Source organism: Chelonoidis abingdonii, chromosome 22 (assembly GCF_003597395.2).
Source record: "Chelonoidis abingdonii isolate Lonesome George chromosome 22, CheloAbing_2.0, whole genome shotgun sequence".
NCBI lineage: Eukaryota > Metazoa > Chordata > Testudines > Testudinidae > Chelonoidis > Chelonoidis abingdonii.
In genome coordinates, this window is record NC_133790.1 from 11,826,135 (window position 1) to 11,849,720 (window position 23,586).

The 23,586-nt window shown below is 41.2% G+C and overlaps 1 protein-coding gene across 1 annotated transcript in view; it reads right to left on the bottom strand.

The window, feature by feature from the left end:
* Nucleotides 1–15,699, bottom strand: part of TMEM132D (transmembrane protein 132D) — a 440,368-nt gene extending 424,669 nt beyond the window's left edge. The window contains exon 1 of the mRNA XM_032791207.2: nt 15,093–15,699. Coding sequence (XP_032647098.1) covers nt 15,093–15,177 — 85 coding nt within the window. The 5' untranslated portion in view covers nt 15,178–15,699. The remainder of the gene's footprint in view (nt 1–15,092) is intronic.
* Nucleotides 15,700–23,586: the final 7,887 nt, after the last annotated feature.

Consider the following 23,586-nt stretch of genomic DNA (forward strand, 5'->3'; position numbering starts at 1 on the left):
ATCCCCATCTCACAAAAAAAAAAAAAAATGTGGTATTTCAACTTTTTTTTTCCCTGTCCAAAATTATGACTTAAATTTGAATTTTTTCACCGAATGAAATATTCTAAAAACTTGATTAAAAAGTGTCACAACATTTTGGTTTGTCAAACTGACAAAAGTTTCATTTCAATCAGTTCAGCATTAAATCACATTTCCCATTGTGGTGCATTGCCTCAGGGAATTATAGTTCGGGAGCCTGATGCCCCCATTTTCCCCTATGGGCCAGCTTCCCCAGCCAGACTAAATCTCCCATATACTCAGCATACAGCTTGGTCAGAAGAGAGTCTGTTGAATCCTCTAGGAAGCCACACCCATGGGAGAGAATGGGATCCCAAACTACAACTCCCATGAGGCAATGAGCTGATAGTGAAATGCAATTAAATGTTTTGTTGAACTGATTTGAAACAAACACATTTTAGGTCAGTTCAATAAAATGAAATATTCCAATTTGAATCAAACTGATTCAAAATATTTCAGTCTGATTTTCCTGATGAAAATTTTTTAGCAAAACTGAAATTTCCTTGTGGAAAATTTTGATTTTGTGGAAACTGCATTTTCCATTGGAAAATTCCAAACCAGTTCTACTGGAAACCTTTCTGCTATTAATGGGCCTATTTTTTAAAGGTTACGATTGTGCAACCCTTATTTACTTGCATGGAGTAATCCCATCATAGAGCTACTTGTGTAAGTATTCACCTCAAGGAGTATGCCCCATCTAATCCTATGAGCTCATGGAGGACACTTAAAACTTGTGCAGAAGTATTTATACCTCTGATTAGATGGTGTGTGTCTTGGTGTCTTCTTGGTATGTAGGTCTCAGATAAATTTCATTTGCTCACAACCCAACAGAGTATGTGTTCTTTTGAAAAAGACCAAGATGCATCTCAGATTTTCAAATTCCAACCCACCAAAGGTGACAAAACACCCCACTGCATGCACACCATGGTCTTTAGCAGGTAACTTGAACACAGCCCTCAGAGACAGAACACCGCAAAAACACCATGAAATTAATTAGCTTTACCCAGGCAATGTTCTGTCTCTCAAAGTATAAAACAATTCAACTCTCTACAAATGAAATACAATACAGGAGCCAAATTTTTAGTATGCTGTGCTGCTTTGTGGAATTAATATGTCCATTCACAAGACAAAAAAAGAGCCAAAATCCTTCTACCCCTATTCTTTTGGGTGGGTAGGTGGATAAGAAGTTCTACACAATGTTCATAAACTGCAACAACACGTGTTTTTAGATAGAACCTTCACATCCTCACTCTATTTTTCTCCTTCCACTTAATCATGTACATTGCATTCTGCTAGATTAATTTTTCCCTGTTTTTTCACGTGTGACTACAATAGGTTATATTAGTTTTTTCTAGAGACATCCTTAACTTCATTGAACTTTTACTCCTACTAGACACTTTAAAAGAAAACTTTATCCAATCAGATCAGCCTAGCAGTCAAAATGTTTAAAAAGACCAGAAGCACATCTTTCAATGAGCACACTGGCAAATGAACTTAGCAATTTTGAGACTATTACTAGTTTTCTGAACATCTTGCCCTTTTTTATTTTTACGTTCCATTATTTGTAACAAGCAAGCCCAAAGCATTCACTTTAATAGAAATCTGATATTTAAAAGTTAAACATTCTGTTTAAATATTACATCTTGAGATGTGTGTTAAAGCAGGACTACAGCAAGATGGAAAGTTTACCCAGGCTCCCCATACGATCACAAATTTGGTCTTGTTCGGTTTCACTAAGCAAGATGGCTCACTGGCTCAGAAACACTAATGGTAATTAAAAATATACAAAGGAGCTAATTTTCAACTAGTCTGTTCATGCTGAAAAGGTATCTAGACCCTTTGTAAATATAAACTCAGCAACTTATTCATTAAAGGAAATGACAAATTATAGCATTCCGCAGTATTGGCCCCAAATGCTGTATGAACATTATTGTACGCGGTCACATTTTGGAACATCGCGGTTGTGTTTTTGTTGGAGTTTTCTTTGCTCCATGATCTGCACTGGCTCCCAATAAGCTTCCAGGCAGAAGTCAAGGTGAAGATTTGAACCCGGTTCCCCTCTCTCTCTCCTCCCCGTGTCCTACTGACACAGCTGAGATCAGCAGAAGTGCTTGAGGTGGAGCCCCCTCAATTGAAAGGGAGCTGCTGACAGATTCTTCTCTGGGGGAGGTCTGCGGTTTTGGAAGTCACTCCCCAGCTTGGTCCGACACAGCCAAGATCTGTTAACATCTTGCCTCTTCTTTTCTAAAGCAACTGAGAAGGGAGTAGGTTGAGGTAAATCCCTTTGTGGGCAATTCCTTTAGTATTATCTGTACGTTTTGATCTATGGGAAAAGTGACTATAATTTCACTGTATAAATCAGAAGTAATAATAAAATAATATTATCACCACAAATGTCCTCTCTTTAGGGCATTCTGCACTTATACAGGTTTCTCTCTTTCCTGGGCCCTGATATATAGATATCTCAAAACAGATGCATTATTCTGGTTGGGATTGTTAGAAGGGAAAGTGTGACTATATGCCAGAAGGGAGAAAATCAAACAAACAGATGTTTCCACAGTCATTATTGCACCATAACTCTGATTTAATGCCACTCAAATAAGAGGCATAAATAAAAGGCAAGCAAAGAGGCAGTTGACTCCCATTTTGTTTTTTTAAAACTATTGCAACAGTAGAAATTTAGGCTGGCTTTTCAGAAACAGCAGGAGTAATCTCAGCACAGACTCCTAGGCATAAACCTTATTTAGCATCTAACCCATTACACAAATGAAGCATAAATATAAAAAAAGTACAGGCTCAGATTCACGAGTCAAAACATCAAGCTACAGCATACGAAAATACAGCTATTTAGTTTCTCAGGGAGTTACAGAAATATTTGCTTTGCGTTTGCCCTAACCTGGCTTTGTACTACTCAAGTTTCACTTGAGTTCTGGACCTCAGTAAAGATGATAGATTTAATTCAAAGCTGGTGATACCCACAAATTTCACATGATTCTAATCATAAGCCAGGGGCACTTGAACCTGGGTGTAGTTTTGCTGAAATGGTCACAAACCTCCAAGCAAGCTAGTCCAAGTACTCTACAGTCAAGTCTCATCTTACGTGGGGGTTCCGTTCTGTGGTTAGCACGTAAAGCGAAAACCACATATAATGAAACACTCATTGAGTTGAATGGCAAGCGGAATCGCTCGCACTACAGATGCAGTTTTTATATTGTTACTCTTTTTTTCCCTGTTTTTGCTGACTGCGCAAAGCTGAATTTGCGAATGTTAAATGCACCTAAGATGCGACTTGCCTGTATGTAACAAAAGCTGGAAATAGGCAAAGTTGCACAGGATTTCAAGCCTCCAAAAGGGACCACTCTGATACTGACTGTTGCTTCCAAACTAATGAACTGCCAGGCTGCTGCTCCTCTTGCAGAGAAGGAATGTTTCCAACTATCCCACAAACAAAACTGTCACGTGCTTTCCAGAAGGTGAAGATACCAAATGGCCCTATGAACAAAACGGGGTCTAAAGCTACAGAGTACTGGGTGTGCCCATTTGGGAGAGAATGCATTACAGAGCGTTCCATCTGCTGAAGAGTCTCAGAAACCCGTGGAAAGGTCTCCCTATCCTACCGGTCCATTTACATGAAACAGCATGCAATATTCACTGCAATAGCATGGAAGATTGTTGCTGTATGCTCAAAGCACAATGATTCACCAATAGAGAGGCAGATGATGTCAGAGGAAAATGCCCTGCAGTGACTTCTTGCATAAATATCTTCAATGAAACAGGGTCCAGCATTGCGTATCCTAGCTGCATAGGAAGCAGTGTAGTCCTCTGGAGAGGGTACAAGAACTGCTGTATTACCCTGGGCAAGTCATCTGGGCTTAAATGTTCATAAGTGTCTACTAATTTTGCGTTCTCAATTTCTTAGTGTCCAGCTCGAAATGGCAGGAATTGGCCTTTCATTTTCGTTTAGCAAGACCACCTTAATGCCACTACCGAACCACTTGTCTCTCTTGACTTATTGACATGTATGAGCTTAAATAAAAATAAAATAAATAAAAACCTCATACACTTGAAGGGATAAAAAGGGAGCAAAGGAGTTCATGAAACTGTGCTGTCTGCATAAAGACTATCTCTCACATAAAAGGTCTGATCCATTATTAATAGAAACATTCAAAATTAAGTGGGTTTCTTTAATAGTTCAGTAACATGGATTATCACTGGGAGAAAAATAAAGACTTCTTTATAACATATCTATTTTTAAGCAACTCACTATTATGGTTTGGGTTACTGTTTAGATGGTTTATTGACAGTACACTGCTGGATGGGCTGTGAGCTAAGCTCCTGGAATCTTTTAATCACTCTGTTGCATTTCATTATACATTTACGTTGACCCATTTTTCCCTGTTAGTGCAGTGCCCACAGGCCTCTCTGTAGCTAACTCTGCAGTGTTCAGTGCAGGGATCCACAAGTTGGGCTACTGTGTTCTGATTTCTAGCACTGCTGCTATTATTAATTATTTGTAGTGCAGTAGTGCCTAGAGACTTCAACTGAGATCAGAGCTCCACTGGACAAGGTACTGCATAAATACAAAAGGAAGAAACAGACTGAAAGCTGTTCAGAGCATGGACTAAGTAGACAAGGCAGACAAAGTGTGAGAAGGAAACGGGCACAAAAGAGGCGAAATGACTTAACCAGAGTCACGCAGCAGCACCGTCAGGAATAGAACCTCAGTCTCCAGAGTTCTAGCCCCAGGTCTTATCAATGAACCACACTGTCTCTTTAAGCTTGCTGTCTATTCTTGGGTAATAATATAAACCATACTTCCCACTTACATAGCACATTAGCATGCATTTTACAAAGGTGATTAAGTATCATTCTCCCTATTTCACAGATGAGGAAACTGAGGCACAGACAGGTGAAGTGATTTCCAAAAGGTCATAGAGCAAGTCAATAGTAGAGCCAGGACTATAACCGAGGTGTCCGAACACCTAATCCAGGGCACTCTTCAATAGACCACCCTTCCTTCCTCTCTTTTAACTCACTGTGTTTCAGTTTCCCACTCCGTACCGTAGTGTGCCCATCTGTAAAACTGAGGTAAATAATTACCTGCCTCAACTTTACAGATGGGGACATTATTGTTTAAGACCAATTGCCTCACAGAAGTGTGGCCATTAATTCATTTTTGTAAATGTCTTTGTAATATACCTCTACCCCGTTATAACGTCACCCGATATAACACGAATTCGGATATAATGCAGTAAAGCAGCACTCTGGGGGGCAGGGCTGCGTGCTCCGGTGGATCAAATTAAGTTCAATATAACACGGTTTCACCTATAACGTGGTAAGATTTTTTGGCTACCGAGGACAGCGTTATATCAAGGTAGAGGTGTACTTTGATAAAAGCAGTATACACCTGCAAAATATTATTAGCAATGAGCCATTCCAAATGATTCATATTTGCTTAGTTTAATATATACTAAGGAGAGCTGTTTCCCCCTCTAAAATATCAGCCAATACAGCATGCCTCCTATAAAACTGAGAAGCAAATGTTTGTGTATAGAGTTGTTTTTAACCTGGAGCAGACTCTTTGTGCTATAGTGCAGCCTGGCTCAGTGGAAACCCATTAGATTTAGTGGGCAGATGGTGTCAAAGAGTCAAAAGTATGTAACAGCCTCCTGCTGTGCCCGTGTTCAGTACGCAAGAAATCATCATCTCATATCAGACAACTGCTCCAGGGGACTCAGTGAAGCACAAAGGAGAGGGCAGGACACAGCTAGAGTCACGAGCCCTTACAAGTGCTTGCCCCAAGATGTCGGCAAACTACCCCAAGTAACGGAACCATAACTGGTAAATAACGGAGGCAGTGAGGCAATGGTAAACGAGATGTGATCTGCATTTGTGCCACAGAGGAACATCTTCAAATGTGTGGGACACCCCTTTACACATATTAACCCTCAATGTGCCTCTGAGAGCTGGAGCAGTATAATTCACCCTTTCACTGATGCAGAAACTGGCATTTCGAGAAGCTAAGACCAACTTTTCAAAAGCATCCATTAAGTTTGGGTGCCTGTGGCGAGAAAGCCGGGACATGGATTTTCAATAGTGGGCCCAGGACTAAACTCCAGGCACACACACCCTGCGTCCCTGTGCTCGGCTTTTAGCCACAATGTCATGCTTCTCTCTAATTCCTACCTACAGTCAGACTGTAAACAGCCGAGGACCAAAACTGTAGGCAGAGCCTACAACTGCTTAGTGATAAAGTCGATTTAGTTAGGGTTGGTCCTGCTTTGAGCAGTGGGTTGGACTAGATGATCTCCTGAGCTCTCTCTTCCAACGCTAATCTTCTATGATTCAAAGTCTAGTTAGTCACAATCCAGAGTCTCATGCATTTGTCTATAATGTGGACCCACTGACACAGTGTTAGTGCCTTCTGAAACACTCCTTTTGTGTGCGTCCATGTGACACTCTTCTCCTCTACTTACGCTAGGATGAATTATTCTAATATCATCATTTGAGCCAGATGCTCTGTGCCAGATTCACAAAGCAGGATATTCTGCTACACGGTAACCAGTAAGGTGCTGCTAAAGCATGGGGTTTAAACCACTTAAAACTAAAAAGGTCCTAGACAGTTTCACACACTTGAGATAAAACTGTAGAAGTCTTTTCCCCACTCCCACACCTACCACTGCCTTTTCTTACAATGTCAAGAAGCATTGTAATAAAGTGGCTGTTGAGAATGTGCACTACTGCTTTCTACTAGATAGACTTAGAATTACTCACTGTGTCACAGGCCCTTTATTGCTAACCATGTGAGGAAATTCTTCTTCAGTTAAAGGTGTCAAGGGCCTGTACTTCTGAAGCAGGAGGATCTAGGCTCTATTTCTGTTGATGCTGCAAACGTCATTGCGACTGCAGGGGGTTAAAGAGGAACATGGGAAATTCCCACCGATTTGTTACAAGAGAAAACACTGTAATATCTGCGCATTTGCTCACAAGTGGCCTAAAAAACAGAGCCCATCACGATATGCTACAACAAAATCAAATCTCCATTTTGTTTAAAAAAAAAAAGTTTGTCAGTCAGACATTGGGGCAAAAAACTTGCCGTGACAAAACATTTCTGTGGCTAAAATAGCAAATTAAATGCTTGGCCCTGCAGCTGCAAGTCAAATGGAAGTTTTGCCTGAGTAAAGACCTCAGGATTGGCCCTGTGGTTTTTGACCAGAACAGCAACATAAGATTTATGGGTCATCTCCCTAGCCTCTGTGTTTTAACTGGATCAGCAAGAGGGGAATCTCCATGAATGGGTAGCTGTATGACGGCTGACATGCAGAAGAGCAGTTCTGATTTCATCTAGTAGAGGGCAGTGGTATGCACGCACACACACCAGTTTATTAAAACCCTGCTCAAACTACTTTTTTACTTTTTCCACATGATTTTACAGCCATATTTGTTCCTGCTGTAAACACCAAAAAACTAACTACCCATTATGTACAACCTAATTAAAGGAAACCAAGCAAGATTCTTATTACAGTAAGACTAGAGATGCAGAACTTAAAAGGATAAATACAGAGATTTCATTTGTGGGTTGCTGGGCTCTACAATACACCCAAATCACTGTCATTAGTCTACAGTGAAGACAAATGGAATTACTCACCAAACCCAGCTGTGTATGGAGACCAGCGTCCCCACCAACCCAGAGCCTCTGATAATTGAGCTGACTGAGAGCTGAATGGCATTACTGCTATGAATGGCATTGTTTTATTGTTGTTTATTCTTGGGTGATTATTATTGAAACTACTGGCTGTGCAGTTTATTTCGGTTTAATTGTACCTTGGGATTTTTCTTCTTGTGTATTTTCCTTTTATAAATGACTACCGTGCCTACCGCAGTGGGAAGGTGCTTTATAAATCTAAATAAAAAGAAAAACAGGGATATTAAGTGCCACAGAGAGTAGCTCTGAGATCCGCTAGCAGCAGGCAAGACCAAGCTCGCTGGTTCAAAGTATTTCTTTGGCATACAATGGACATGAGAACTCATCTGTGTGATTATCTGGATGTCTGCTTTGTTTCTCAGCCAGTGGCCTGCACACTGCCTGCCCTATTGTCTCCCTACCTTGACAACACACAGCTCAAAAGGCACACATTACAGCCGCCTGAGGCAGCTAGATGGGGTGACCAGATGTCCCCATTTTATAGTGACAGTCCTGATTTTAGAGGGCTTTTTCTAGATTGGTACCTATTACCCCCCTTCCATAACTCCTGTCCTGATTTTTCACACTTGCTGTCTGCTCATCCTACACCTAAATAGGACACTTTTCCTTCCTTTCTAGCATGCACTGGGATTGGTAGAGAGCGCTGGTTTCCTTTCCATGGCTCTCTTTGGCCCCCTAACTATCATTTCCACTGTACCGAGCACTCATCTTTACACAAAGCTGGTTTGATACATTGGTCTTCTTGCAGAGCCGGTAGCACACTGCAGCTTTCCACTGCCCATTCACATCTGAGAGTCTACGTGGGCCAGTTTTAAATATGGTTTCTGTTGCATGCTTTGAAAGACTGTAATACAGAACAAGGAGTAATGGTCTCAAGTTTGAAGTGGAGGAGGTTTAGGTTGGATATTAAGAAAATCTTTTTCACTAGAAGGGTGGTGAAGCACTGGAATGCGTTACCTAGGGAGGTGGTAGAATCTCCTTCCTTAGAGGTTTTTAAGGTCAGGCTTGACAAAGCCCTGGCTGGGATGACTTAGTTGGGGGTTGGTCCTGCTTTGAGCAGGGGGTTGGACTAGATACTTCCTGAGGTCCCGTCCAACCCTGATATTCTATTATTCTATTCTATGAATAACCACACTGGGACAGCTGAATGGATCAGTGAAGGAGCGTTACTCAGTACGATACCATATTGTCACAAACCTTTCCCCTTTAGTGCAGCACAACAAATAAAGCCTAGGTGAAGAGTGATCTCCATCCGATTAGTCTCATGTGGCCCGTATATGAAATTACACCTGACTGGTGTTGGCTCAATTCCCAGGTGTCTGCACCACTGGAAACACTATGAAAATTGGCACTGGCTGACACCTTTTTTCAGAAGTCTTAGCCAGGAGGCCGAGAAATGAGGGTCTGAGGTAAAACCCAATGAAGGAGTCTTGGCATTAACTTCAATGGGCTTTGTATCAGGCCCATTGTAGATATGGAGATTGACCTGCCCTCTTAAATCTTAGAGCTGGTGGGAAAGATGGAGAGAGAGAGATTGACTACCAATCCATCAACTTCCTGGGGCTGTCAGACTAGCTCCTTTCATGAGAATTAAGCAAGAATATAAAAACAGATGAACCCCTATTCTGCTATTTATCCACTTTTTCATAGAGGAAAAAAATAGGTTAGCTTCCTCAAATATGTAATTTTTAACCCTGCTCATGATAATCAGTGCTAGTTAAGTGTCACCAAACTGCTTAAAATCCACTTAATTTGGAATTACTATTAATAATGTAGCAAGAGACATTACGCAGAAGGATGAAAAATCAAGTAATTAAATGTAACACTTCATAAACTAAACCCTGCGATGAATCAATCTGTCTGCAGTTGTGTTTATGTATCCTAGGACCCAGTGATAGACTTGGCATCTACGACAACCTCAGGAGGTTGACTTAATGTGAATGCAGCATGAAAAAATATCTGATTATCCTTTGATTCTCTCTTTTATTAAATAAAAATGATCTTTATTGAATAAAGCTGCTTTTATTAATATCTAAAACACTGGTAGGTGTCATAGAGCCTGCTGGTCCCATGGAACTAATAAAAGAAAAAGCAGAGGTAAAAATGAGAACATTACAGGGGGAAAATTGGCATTAAGTGAATATTGTGGCTGGCAAATAAAACACCAGCTTTTCTGTGGAACTATTTAGTTTCATTTAGAGATTTATTATTTTTGTTCTGTTCGTGCTGAGATGAAAATAAAGCAGCACAGACCTTCTCCCAGATGCACATCGTATCAAGGTGCAAACAATGACCTAGGGGTTAATCTTACTCCCCACCCTGGCATAATATCCTGAAGGACTATAAATTAGCTGCAGATGGGACAGTGAGAGAATGCCTGTTTCACCAAACTGGCCTGAACCTCACGCTGGGGCTGTTGTTACTTTTGGGGGGCTTAAGCAAACTTGTTTTGATTCCTGGCTATAGACAATAGCACTTGAGAAAACTCCCTTGCTGATTGCATCTGTGGTTTGTTTCTGCTGAGTCATTCCACCAGCTCTCTCTCTCTCTCTCTCTCTCTCTCTCTCTCTCACACACACACACACACACACAGGGGGGAGAGAATTTTCAACATATGGTAAATTAACTTTGAACAGATATTTATGGCTATGCAGCTACATCAACAGATACATTTTTGACAACTGACTCCCAAAAGTCTTGTGACATTAACAGAAAGAATATGTTTCCTTATCAAAAACAACAAGCTTGTGTTACCAAAACAAAACAAATCACACACTGTGAAATGTCGACTAGATCTACTAACTGTGAAATTCAACTCTGATCTCCTGTCTGAAGTTACCAGAAGGAGTTAAAAGAAAAAGAGAAATTATTTTTAAATCAAACTCAGGATTCTTTAATTACAACCACAGCCAGCAAATACAGAACAATTATCCCTTACCAATAAAATAAATCCTGTAATATTTCAGAGAAAAGCTCCAAAAGAAGTTGTATTGAAATGTGTGCATGCACTTTATATTTCCATTTTCAATATTCTTATTCACAATAAATTCCCCATTCTCAGAGCTCCCATTGACATCACTCAGAAACATGCCCATGCAACTCTTTCAGAAATGGTTCACAACTTAGTGGAAGATGGGAACGTAAAAGAAATATAAACCTGTATTCTTTGTGCATCCGTTATTCCCACTGAAAAGAACAGATGCAGGAGTGAGTACCGAGGTAGTTAACCAGGGGCGGCTCCAGGCACCAGCACAGCAAGTGCGTGCCTTGGGCGGCAAGCCGCGGGGGGGCAGCCTGCAGGTCGCTATGAGGGCGGCAGTCATGTGGCTTTTGGCAGCGCACCTGCAGAAGGTCTGCTAGTCCCATGGCTTCGGCAGCAATTCGGCGGTGGGGACACTGATCGCGCAGCACCAGCGGACCACCCGCAGGAACACCGCCGAATCTGCATGACCAGCAGACCGCCTGCAGGCGCACTGTCGAAAGCCACCTGCCTACCGTGCTTGGGGTGGCAAAAAACAGAGCTGTCCCTGTACCGGAAGTTAACTACAATTACAACCCACCTCTCATGCAGGCTCTAATTGCAGTAACTGGGTATTTCTTATGGGCTGTCGACCATATTCTGATGTCCGTGTAACCCCATGGAAGTCAACGGAGTTGAGCAGATGTACAAAGGCTAAAGTTTGGCCCTATGTGTACAAAAAAAAAAAAAAAAAAAAAAAAAAAAAAAAGGAGGGGGGATTATGTGATGTAACTGACACTATTGGGAGGGTTCAAAGAACAATAAAATACAACATTAATAATATAAAACAAAACAGGAGAACATTTGTTGTATCCAAATAGCCATCTGCTTCTATCAGATGTTTATATCTAAAACAGTCAGGGTCCAATCAAACAGTATTGGTTTTGCTCCTTGGGAGATTCTTTTTCCCTTTCTTAAATTAGGAGATTGTCATCACTGCAAGTGGAATTCCTACCTCTTAAACCTGTGGGGAACCCCCTTAGGAAAGTAATCCTATCTAACTAGTCTGCCATGCCCCTACATTTTATAACAAATGGTCTTCAGCACCTGGGGGAACAGAAAATCAAAACAGAAGCTTTATGGCCAAAGAAGAAATTGCCTTGCAAAATGATCTCACAGGAATATGTCTGCACCTCAGAAGATGGAGGAGAAGGACAAGGGATGCTTAGGACAATGCATGAGGGCAAAAGACCACTCTGACATTCTCTGGCTGGCACCATTTTGCTCATCTCAGCTTGGGGCTGTTGTTCAAAGCAGTGGTTCTCAACCAGGGGTACGCAGAGATCTTCCAGAGGGTACATCAACTCATCTAAATATTTGCCTGGCTTTACAGCAGGCTACATAAAAAGCACAAGCAAAGTCAGTACAAACTAAAGTTTCATACAGACAAAATGAGAAAGTAAGCAATTGTTTAGTAATAGTGTGCTGTGGCATATTTTTATGTCTGATTTTGTAGGCAAGTAGTTTTTAAGTGAGTGAAACTGGCATATGCAAGACAAATCAAACTCCTGAAAGCAGTACAGTAGTAGGCTGACCACCACTGGTTTAAAGTGAAGGTTCTCCAACATTTGACAGAGGGTTTTATCAGCCAAACATGCATGCGTAATACCTCTCATTTCCATAGCTGCTGGAACTAGCTGTGCAGCGGGTGCTGCAGCGCCCCCGGCTTGAAATGGTTTCCATGATATACAGGGTTTACAGTTTGGTTCAATGGCTCTCAACACCTCCACTATAAAAATTGTTCCAACATCCCTGCTCAGCTCCCATTGGAAGAATCTTAAGAGTGCTCAGCACCGCTCAGATAATGTTCAGCTCCTTGCAGGACAGGGCCCTAAAGAGATATTTCCTGTTAGAGGAGTTAAAGGCCCCATCCTAACCCCATTGAAGCCAAAGAGGGTTTTGGCCTTTAAACAAGCAGCCGTTTAGCATTAAAAACATGGACAAACATCCCTGTGGTTGAGCCTGCTTATCTTTGGTCACAGTAGATTCAGAACTTTACTACTGAAGATCTCTGAAAAAGTTTTCTATAATTGGAGACTGATTCTGCTCCCATTGATATCAATGGCAAAACTGTGAGCAGGATTTGGGACCATAACTGGAATTGTACAGCCACACACCATACATATTTAGGTACACACATCTCATTACTATTCACAAGTAGTTCTGCTAAGAATGCTGAACTCATTACAGAAAACATGACAACATTTCACCTCTTGAGCTTGAGCTAAATTTCCCCTTTCACAGGATAAAAGCAAAGCAAAACCCATAAATGGGGCTTTTCAAGTCTTGGAAATGCATAGTAAGGAACCCTTGTTACCATGCTTCAAAGTAATCAACAACAGACCTATATACACAATAGGCAACTGATTGCTATTACAAGTCAAAAAATGTCTCTCTCTCTTACAAAACTTTGCCATAATGTCATAAATGAAAATAATTTCTATCAGCAACAACAAGGCATCAAGTAAAGAATTATGCCTTGTAGCAATAATCAAGACTGATTATTTTTTCAGTTTTCCTTCTGTTCGGGAGATCAACCTTTTGCACAGGGTCTTCTAATTCATATTGTAAGTCACCAGAAACCTCTGGTCTGATTGTTCTAAGTCACCATAATAAGATCTAAGTCTGTTACCAGATATGAAAATAGCTATGTACCTAGAATATTTTTTTCTAAATCACAACACAACACAACACACTGACCCAGCAACCATACAACAGCATGTTATCAATTCTAAAACGCAAAATAAGCAATACCAGTGATTCTAGAAGAACTACTAGTAGGATCAGGTGTATGTAATTCAAAAAGTGCTGGACTTAATGAGACTTCACAGTTTGTATAAGAAACCTCAGGTTGTAGTTTTTGCATTAGTATATTTATTTAACAAAATATCCTTATCAAATCCAATTTTCTGCCCAGATTTATCTTTCAAAATAGTGTTGGGTGGTTTAATAGTTAAAAATAAAATCTCAGATGTATATTGCAAATTTCTGATCCAACCAGCAAACCATCAGTTTTGAGCAAATAATTTCTGTAGATCTCATTCGCAACTTTGAAGAAGTTGCACTCACATAGGACTTTGTATTTAATGTATTTCGGGTTGTTTTGGGAGTTCTTAAATTTGTTTTAAAGATAGAAGAGGGAAAAGGAAAATCCTTACCTGTGCAACCATGGAAATACAGAACTGTGGTCTGTGCACACATTTTTTTCCTCCAGTCAATAGATTTTAAACTCATCCAATCTTTAGATATACAAAAAATATTAAGTCTGGCACTATACAACTGCACTATAATAGTGCTGCAACTTTGAAGTGACACTGGCAATTATGTAACAAAAAACATTTTTAAAAAATACTTCACTGAACATTGTAAAAATATTTTAAATGAGTTTTGTCTAAGAAATTACAGGTATAAACTCATATGATCACTATTCCTCACTGAGGACTAGCAGCCTGTAAATTCTAAAGCCAGTTTTTAGCTATTCAGGCACAAACAAGTCCTTAATAGCTTCCTAGCAGAAAATGTATATCCCCCACTCCGCTATTTTGATAACTCAAGAATGAATTAAAAGATTTTCTTCATGCATTGAAAAAATTAACTGATCTATGGGTTGAGACCAAGCATCAGAAGCTTAAGAGTAAATTGAGAATTTTTGATTCCAAGAAAGTTTTGGGTGGGTGGGGCGGTATGTAACTTGCCCTTGTAAACTTTTTTGTAACTTTATTCCAGGCCACACAGAGAGGTCACTGGCTCAGGAAAGATGTCAAAAAATTCCAACTCAAGTCAACATATTGAAATTCTAAAATCACTAATAGGAGAACTCAGAATAATTAACATCTCCTGGAAATTGTAACCAACCTATATTTCTACTGAAAGGATGGTATGTTAGTTAACATCATGCGTTCTAGTAAAAGACTATAGCCCGAGATACAAGGGCTTTCATCTGAATTATTACATGGGACATCAAGCTAGGGAACTTAAACTCTGGTACTCCTGAAGAATTTAAACACCCAGATAACTAAAAACCTTTGTAGTCCACATCAGAGGTTGTCCGCCAGCACTGTATACAATGAACACAGATACAACGGACAGGTCACAAATGTAGATCTGAAAGGATAGGAATTTTTTTAGGTTGGCTTTGACAATTAACACTCGATTTCTTTTCATAATGTCTTCTTGTGTTTGCCTAATACAAAGATTCCCCCCCCCCCAAAAAAAAAGTGTCAGCCATAAATCCTACAGAAGAAGACAATATCCAAGGCACCCTGAGAGGCTGCTGTACGTAAAGAAAAGAAGAAAGAAATTGCTCCTTACCTTTGGAAAAAACTGCTGCCAGGCTGAGGAGGAACGGTGACAGGAGCTGCCACATATTGCTAACCCCAGAAGTGCACATCCTCATGCTTGGGTCTGCAGGGAACTTAGGGTTCTGTCTCACACACTTTGTAATCAAAATAAAAACCAATCAGCAGGAGAGGTTGCATTTTCAGAGAAGGTCACCTGGAGAGCGCAGAAGCCATTCCCTTTGCGGAGATGAATTGTTTCTTCAGTTTCGTTTGTTAACCCACCCTTCCCCCAGAAGGGCCGGGGCTAGTAAAACAAATCCACCCACCAACAGCCGGCTGCAATCGATTAAGACAAAACTCCCGCGATAGAGCTAGATCTTCAGTCCTGAGCCCCGATCGTCTAAAAAGTAAACAGTTCCCCCCCTCCTCTCCCTCCGCACGCATCCAAATCGAAACACCCGCACTGGAGTCTCAGGCAAAGGATCTCACACGCTAGCACAGGGCGCTACTGGGGGGACACACACACCCTTCCCCTTCCACTCGTAGCAGGAGCCTCCCCCATCAGGCTCAGGAGAGCGGCTGTACTGTATAAACCCGGTCCCCACCTCCCCATTGGGAAAGCACGTTCCTGCGCGGCGCGGCGCTAAAGTTTCCCCGGCGGTGGTGATGCTGATCAGCCCCGCAGCCAGGCGGGCACCGAGGGAGGCAGGCTGGGTTTTAGTTCTCTCGGTCTCTTTTCTCGTTCACTTGTTTAACTCCGAGGGAGACTCTCCCCCACGCAAGGTCCCTGCTCTGGAGTCTCTAATGCTTTCGGGGAGGCTGGATGCGGCGGAGGGGCAGCTGGGGACTTAGCGGGTGCCGCAGAAGTTGATCGCCGCTCAGGATGCTGGCCCCCGGCTCCCAGCTCCTCCTCCGCTGGTCCCGACCCACCGAGTCCATTGTAGTTTGTTTTGTTTTGTTTTTTAAGCCAGCGCGTTTCGCGAAATAATCAAAGAGGAGGCACCATAAACAAATAAAACACTCAAAGAGCCCAGCCTCTAACTAGACAGCCAGACTCACCAATCCACGTGCAGAGGGGCAGGGGGCGGGTGGAGCTACTGAGCCCACCCCGCTTGATACCCGGACAATCACAGCACAGGTGGGCGGAGCGCAGACAGAGCCCCCCCAGCACTGCCTAAGGCAGGACCCTTCTAGGGCATCGCAGGGACTGGCTGGCTGGCTGGTTAGCGAACCAAGGGAGATTTTATCATCTCAGTCACTGCAGGAAATAAATATGTACATTGCTTCCCCCCCCCCCCCCCCCGCCACTTCCTCTGGCGATCTTGTAATTATTGCACTTTAGTGTAGAGAGAAAACGGAAAAGTGGAAGCCTGCCAGAGTTTGGCCCCAGCCCTCACAGAATCCTACTGGTTGAATGCATAACAAGTCTAGCTGCTCCTGTTGTACCAAAAAACAAAACCAGACTGATATAGCTTGTTGCAGAAGCACCACACATTAAAAATCCAGACTGCGGTCCCCCACATGAAATCTGGCCCCTGGATCCACAGCACCACAAAAATTCAAATCTAGAATCTGGTTCCTGCCCGATTTTGGCTCCAGAATCAGCAATTGTACTTTTGAAATAGGACATAGGTGTTGCTTTTACTATCACCAAAATCTGGATCCTGGCTGGTAGAAGAAACTACAAAACACTCTAATTTGGCAGGTGTATATTACCGTACCTGGTTGGGTTGGGTTTGGTGATTTCACAGGTATACTGAACACTTTACAAATGACACTGACACAACAACAAAATTAGCTATACTTATTGTACATGTAATGTGTTAGAAACAATTCTCTGATCTAAAATGTTCCATAAATTACTAACTGTACAAATTGATAAGTCTGTAGCTACATTTTTTCCCTCTCTTTGGTCAAGGATAATAATCAGGTCATTATTTCTTTAGCAGATGGAACAGCAGCAAAATCAAAACACAAAAGCTCAAACTAAAAATACTGTAAGGGCTGGCAGGCTGTGTATGCTCTGATGGAGTAGGAATTCGATAAGAGATGTATGGCTTTTCTTGTCATATTAAAATTCCCATCACTGTAGCTTTAAAATGGGTTTATCAAAATAAAACTTCTTCTGACCCTGGGACTTGCTATGTTACACTTTCTATTTGCTAAGAAATACATATATGATCAACCATGCAGTAGGGAGAGGTTGAATTTCAGGTGTGTGCATTTCAAAGTTCATTTTGGTTTTAGAGGTATTATCAGTTTCAGAGAGAGTGCCAGGTTTCAGAGTGCTAGCCATGTTAGTCTATATCAGTGTTCAGTTTCAGAGAGATTCCCTAAACCAGTGGTCCCCAGTGCAGTGCCCACAGGCCCCATGGCGCCCACTGGGACATCTATCTATCTGGCTTACTGGCCTGCGGACAATCATCTGCCGAAATGCGGTAACGTCAAGAGGCGTCACCGCCAAAATGCTGCTGATTTTCAGTGGCATTTCAGCGACGAAGCCTCTTAATGTTGCTGCTTCTCGGCAGTATTTTGGCGGATACTTGTCCGCCAGCCACGGTCCTCAGTAGCTTGTCATCCAGTGCCCGCCAGACCAAAAAGTTGGGGACCACCACCTTAAACCCTTGGATTTCAAATGGAAAATACCTCTACAACTGGTATTATATCCTAAAACTGAATTGAACCTTCTAAGTGCATCCACTGTAGGAGGACAGGTAAATAAGGCTACTGACTATATCATCATCTATATCTATATATAGATATATCTACCAGGTTGCTCAAGATGGATGAATTCTTGTAACCAAAGTCTCCCATATGGTTGCACGGTAATAGTCTTATCTGAGTGTTCAGTGACAAAACACAGGTAGAGTCAGCCAGATTCAAATGGCCAAATTCAACAGTACTGCAGAAACATGTACCAGGAAATATTGGGATCCAGACATAGGTGCTGGAACTAGAGATGCTGGGGTTGCAGAAGCACCCCTTGGCTTGAGGTGGTTTCCATGATATCCAGGGTTTACAGTTTGGTTTAATGGCTTTCTGCACCCCCACTATACAAATTGTTCCTGCACCCCCGGATCCAGATAATGCTGGTTGATTAGGTGGAGTTGACTAGATAATACATTTAGGCAGTACAAGTATGTGTGTTCTGGGATACAGGGGAATGTCACCAAAAATGTGTTGCATCCAGCAGGATACAGGTTTACATATTTTTTAAAAAATATCATTTTTGCAGCTGTCAGGTACCATAGTGTGTTGGGAGCCAGATTTGTTACATGTTTATTTGATTGATTGTTTAATTGATTAACTGAGTGTGCTATTGTACTGGGGCACGTTCAAGGCCAGATTATTAAAGTGCACTAGCAGCAGCTAAATACATTCTCCATTCAGACAGTGGAATCTAGGCCCAAACTGCCAGAAACCAGGTGCCAGGTCAAGATTTTTGCAGTACTATAGTACCAGGGTGCATCAGGGTCCGATTTATTTTTTTTAAAATGTGCAACAGAAGTGGCGAGATTTGGTCATCACTTAGACAGGGCTGAGACCAAGATCCTCATCTTGGTTTGATATGTGTCAATCCACCCTGAAAAATAGAAACCACAAAGAGAACAGGATACAACAAGGCCTGCCCTGCTCCACCCCCAAAAATGTGGCACATAGTAGTCTTTTGGAGGGGAGAAGGGGAAGCTGTGATGGGCTTGGAAACTAGTGTATTGATCTGTCTGTCACCAAATATTTATAGGATTTTGTCTTTGAATATAGCTCTTCCACCCCCATCTGGTCAGGCAATAACTATAACAAAAGATAAACTGGCAGCAGAACATCCAGCATGTGCCCTGATATTAAAGAAGCAACTGGGGAGAGGATGTAAATTTAATGCTACATTATATTTGTGCAAGTTTTTCACTCTTAAAAAACTCTAGGGGAAAATTCACCTCAGTGTAACTGTTGAAATCAGATCCATCACACCAGGGATGAATTTTTGTCCCCAGATATATCCATGTAATCCCAGTGAGTTCAATGCAGTTTCAGTGGTGGAAATGAGGGCAGGAATTTGGCCCCTAGTTGCTTTGCTAGTCACACACATACCACAGTAGTCCTACAGATCTGGAGTTTAAATAGGAGAAAGGAATAAAGAAATAGCAGGAAAGGAAGATTCAGATAATTCTTGTTTAAAATGAACAAAGACACTGACAAACAGGGGCTCAACTCTCGAGCTCTTCTTTTGGTGAATTTCCACCTAGAATCTAAGATGGAAAAAACCTGTTCACGGGTCTAACTCTATTTATCAACTACTACAGGACTGTCTTCTGTAATGCTGTCCTCTTTACACATACATTTCAACTGATTCTTTGCTGTAGGTCTAAACTTGTGTTTACCAGATGGTTTTTTCACGGTTTTTCCCCCCGCCCCCGTTCCTCTGTTTAAGAAGCTTTTGGACTTCTGCTCCTTCAACAACTCCCTCTGACTGTTTCATTTGATTTTCCAGTGTCAATGTGGAGTCTGGTGAACATCCGCAGCCTGTGATGCTTTTAACATGTTTAAGATAATGCTACATGGTAACCAATCAGTTTCAGCTCAGAATTTGGCCTTGGGGAAGAAATAAAAATAATTTTCCACTGGACTCTGTTATTTTCCATGAATGTTTTAAAAATCTTTCTAAAAATATCACTAACGATGCAATGTTGCACCTTAACACCACTATTCACAACAGAGCATGCTATAGACATTTAACTTCACAGTGCAGACAAGACTGATGTTCTGCCACCAGCCCAGCTTTTCACTGTCCTGTTGAGGTCCCTATCAGCCAGCTTCAGGTCTCTTTCCTTCTCATAGCTGCTCTCCCGAGTTTGTGGTTACCTCATAAAAGGTGTGGAGTCATAGGTGTAAGTAGTATTATACCCACGTCACAGATAAGCAAATTGAGTCTGCATATCCTTACATAAACAACTCTTCACTGTCTTCAGTGGGGAGTTTTGCCCATGTGAAAACTGCATAATTGGGCCATAGGAATCTTCCCAAGGCTACACAGAAGGACCAGAAGTCTGGATTCTAGTTATGACGATTTGATAATACCCCTTTAACAATATAATCTCTATTCCCTGCAACTAATGCTGTGGTAAGTGACAAGAGCCTTTGCTGGAAGCTGCCCAGGGAGAATTGCATCCATTCATACTGTAAGAACTAGTTAGTAATGAGAAAACATCTTCCTATTTTATAACCAATATATTATTTTGGCAAATATGTCTAATCTTCTCTGGGTAATTAACACAACTAATTATGGAGGAAGCACTGCCTCCAGGAAAACATGAGCGAGCATGGAGAGACCTGCCAGGGCTGCATCTCCACAACTATGGCTTTTGTTAAGCTTCAAAGTCAAATAATCTGCTTCCAACAAATTAATAAAAAGAAATCTTCATTTCTCTGAGGCTTCTTGTTTCATTTTCAGTGTGATATATCAGCTGGTAAATCTAATCTGCTTTAGGTCATTAACACTAATTGTCCACGCTTTGCTGGTTTGGCTTTTCTAGAGGCAGCAGTTCTCTCTCAATGATGGATGTGATTTGAAGTGTAGTTTGGGAGATGTCCATCTGGCACAGCAGGAAGTTAATACCTGAGAGGACTGGAAAAGTGCTTTGGATGTTCCCTTTCCCCGCCAACATCCCACCCTACTCCCAGCAGTGAAACATTTTCCCCAGTAGTGTAGTGGCAATTTTACAAGTGAGGATAAATACGTGTGCTGTGAGCCAACAGTGAGCTATTCACTTTTGGGAGCCATTTTGAGTCCTACTCGGGCTTTCTAGAGACCTGGGAGATACAGGACTTTTAGCTAAGTTCTTTTTAACTTCATAGCCCTCTTCTCCAAGAAACTGGAGACCATTATCCCATCCCACTAAATCCTTAGGGTGAAAGCCTGGTCCAGTTGAAGTCAGTGGGAGTTTACTATGGACTTCAATAGGGCTAGGATTTGACCGCTGCTGGAAGGTTGTCCAACGTTTCTTCATGGGTCCTTGAAATGGGTAATCTGGCTTTTCTTACCATATCACACCAGGCACCACACAGAGCAAGGAGACCTGTCTCATCTAGATTCAGACATTCTAAGGCCAGACCTCCTAGCGAGTTTGTATACAAGGTTCTATGTCTTGAACAGTGGTAGCAGAGCAGAAAGAGCCTTTAAGGGCAAAGAGCGTGACAGGGAGCACATTATACGGGGGATGCCCACAAAACACTTGCCAATGCTTCATAGATTCCAAAGCCAGAAGGGACCATTGGCAGCTGGTTTGCTGTGACTGCTGCTTATAATACTGAGCATAATAGTTTGGCTGTTACTTTGTGCACCCATCATTTGTTTATGATATCCACCTCTTGTCTCTCATTTTATACTTCGATTACAAGGCAGGCACTCCCTTTTTGTTATATGTATGTATGATGCTTCGTACAAAGGGTCCGTGACGCAGGACTAGGTAGTACCGTAATACAAAGAAGGATGTCAACAGCAGGAGGCAGTAGAAAGAAACAGATAGTGGAAGCAGCATAGAAAGGAGAAAGGTAGGAGTTGCCTTATTATTATTTTGTATTAAGATTTGGATCCTATTCCCTGGAAAATCGGAAGGAGATTAACTATTGACTTCCATGAGAGCAGAATCAAGCACTGAATCTCTGTCCTTTTGTTTTAAACATGATTCTGCTTCATCTGCTTGACTTTACCGTATTCATTTTCTTTTCCCTACATCTTGATTTGCTTCAAACCACTTCTCTTGTATAAGAAAAATAGATTTGGTTCAAACTGTAGGCCAGACTAGAATAAAAATCTATCTGACAGCTCTGCTGTCAGTGGTAATACCCATTGGAATGCCTATCTTTTTAATGATCAAAAGCTAACCCTTTAGTGGTGAATAGGATTCCTATCAGGCTACTTTATGTTGCTGGGCTTGCTGTCAGTTCACAATAGCTGGAAAAGTAGAGGATGTCAGTCAGTGGGTTTTTATCCTAATCTCCTTGTTCCCAAGAAAGATTTATAGAAATAGAGCACTTAGTTCCAAGAGTTTTAAAGTAGTAAACAAATAATTTTATCAAAACACCACTTGTGCTGTTTTCATCCATATCAGCATCACTTTAATAGGCAAAACATATACAAGAGGGCATTTCCTTTGAATTAAATACACACTGATATGTCAATCTGCCTTTTCTGATAGTAGAATTGTAAGACATACATTGCACCTTTACCAGTGCAGTGCCTTGGTTTGTATAGACCAAATCTTGTGAGATGCAGGGCCTGAACTGAGTGAAAGTTGTGGATGTTCAGAGATTTGTAGGATGGACCCTAAATTAGTTATCTAAACCCGGCATGGGAAAATTCAGCCTAAATGGCTAGAAGTTTGGCATGTTCTAAGCAACTGAAAACAAGGTCTTATAATAGAAAGTGTCAAGCAACCTTAATAATAGGAGATGCTATTAACTCCAACGACAATAAAATTAACTAAAAGAAGAAAAGCATGCATCATCAGAATATTAATGGCTACAAATGAAATCCCATGATCCTGATTAAGATGAACTCTAGCCACTATGGGCAATAAGTACTGCAACTAGCACTTGCCAAGTTAAAACAGCTGAAATTAATGTAAGTTGCTGGAATGTGTACAAAGCTTTAACACATAATGATATCCTGGCTGAAACTTGATTACATTCTGAATGGTGTAATTTTGAAACTGACAAAGAGTGGTTTTTTGGAGCAGATTACCTGATATAATAGATATTGCCTGGAAAATTGTAAACAGTAATGTGAGCCAGATTTAAATGTTACCTTACACTTTACAACTCACTAACTTTTGTAGGGGGAAAACTTATTTTAAATTTTATATAGCGGCTGTGGAATTTACTTGGCCTCTGAGTACCTAGTGTATTTCTTCCATGGCACCTATTTACTTATATAGCCAATAAAAAGGAAAATTCTCTCTCTTGTTTTTGTTGCACCATTGACCTTATTAAATGCTGGCATTTCTTCCTCATTTTACAAGAAATGGGACCCAAATCAAAGTTCCTAACACCCAAACTTTTGGGGAGAAAAGGTAAGTGAGGTAATGTATTTTATTGGACCAACTTCTGTGAGTGAGAGAGACAAGCTTTCAAGCTACACAAACTTTTGGGGCATTTTCAGTCTGAACCAGAATCTGAATCCAAATTTGACAGATAGTCCTTATCTTTATACAGGGCTGAATCAAAGCCTTCCACCAGAACATCACTAGTAGTGAGGTATTCAAAAACAATCTAGATTTGGCTTCCTGCTTTGTCCTTGAGCCCATTCTGAGTCTCTTTCAAACTAAGCTGAGAATTGGGGTATTTCCACTCATTTTGTTGATCCGTGAACACTTATTCATCATTTAGTTCTTCCAGTGTGCCTGTCATGTCCCTGATCTCAGGGAGGAGGAAATGCTGAGAAGTATAATGATTTTTGTATAATGGATAAAAGTGACCTCTTCTAAGCTTATCCCACTGGTTATTTTTCAATTGAAAGTGGTAAAGGT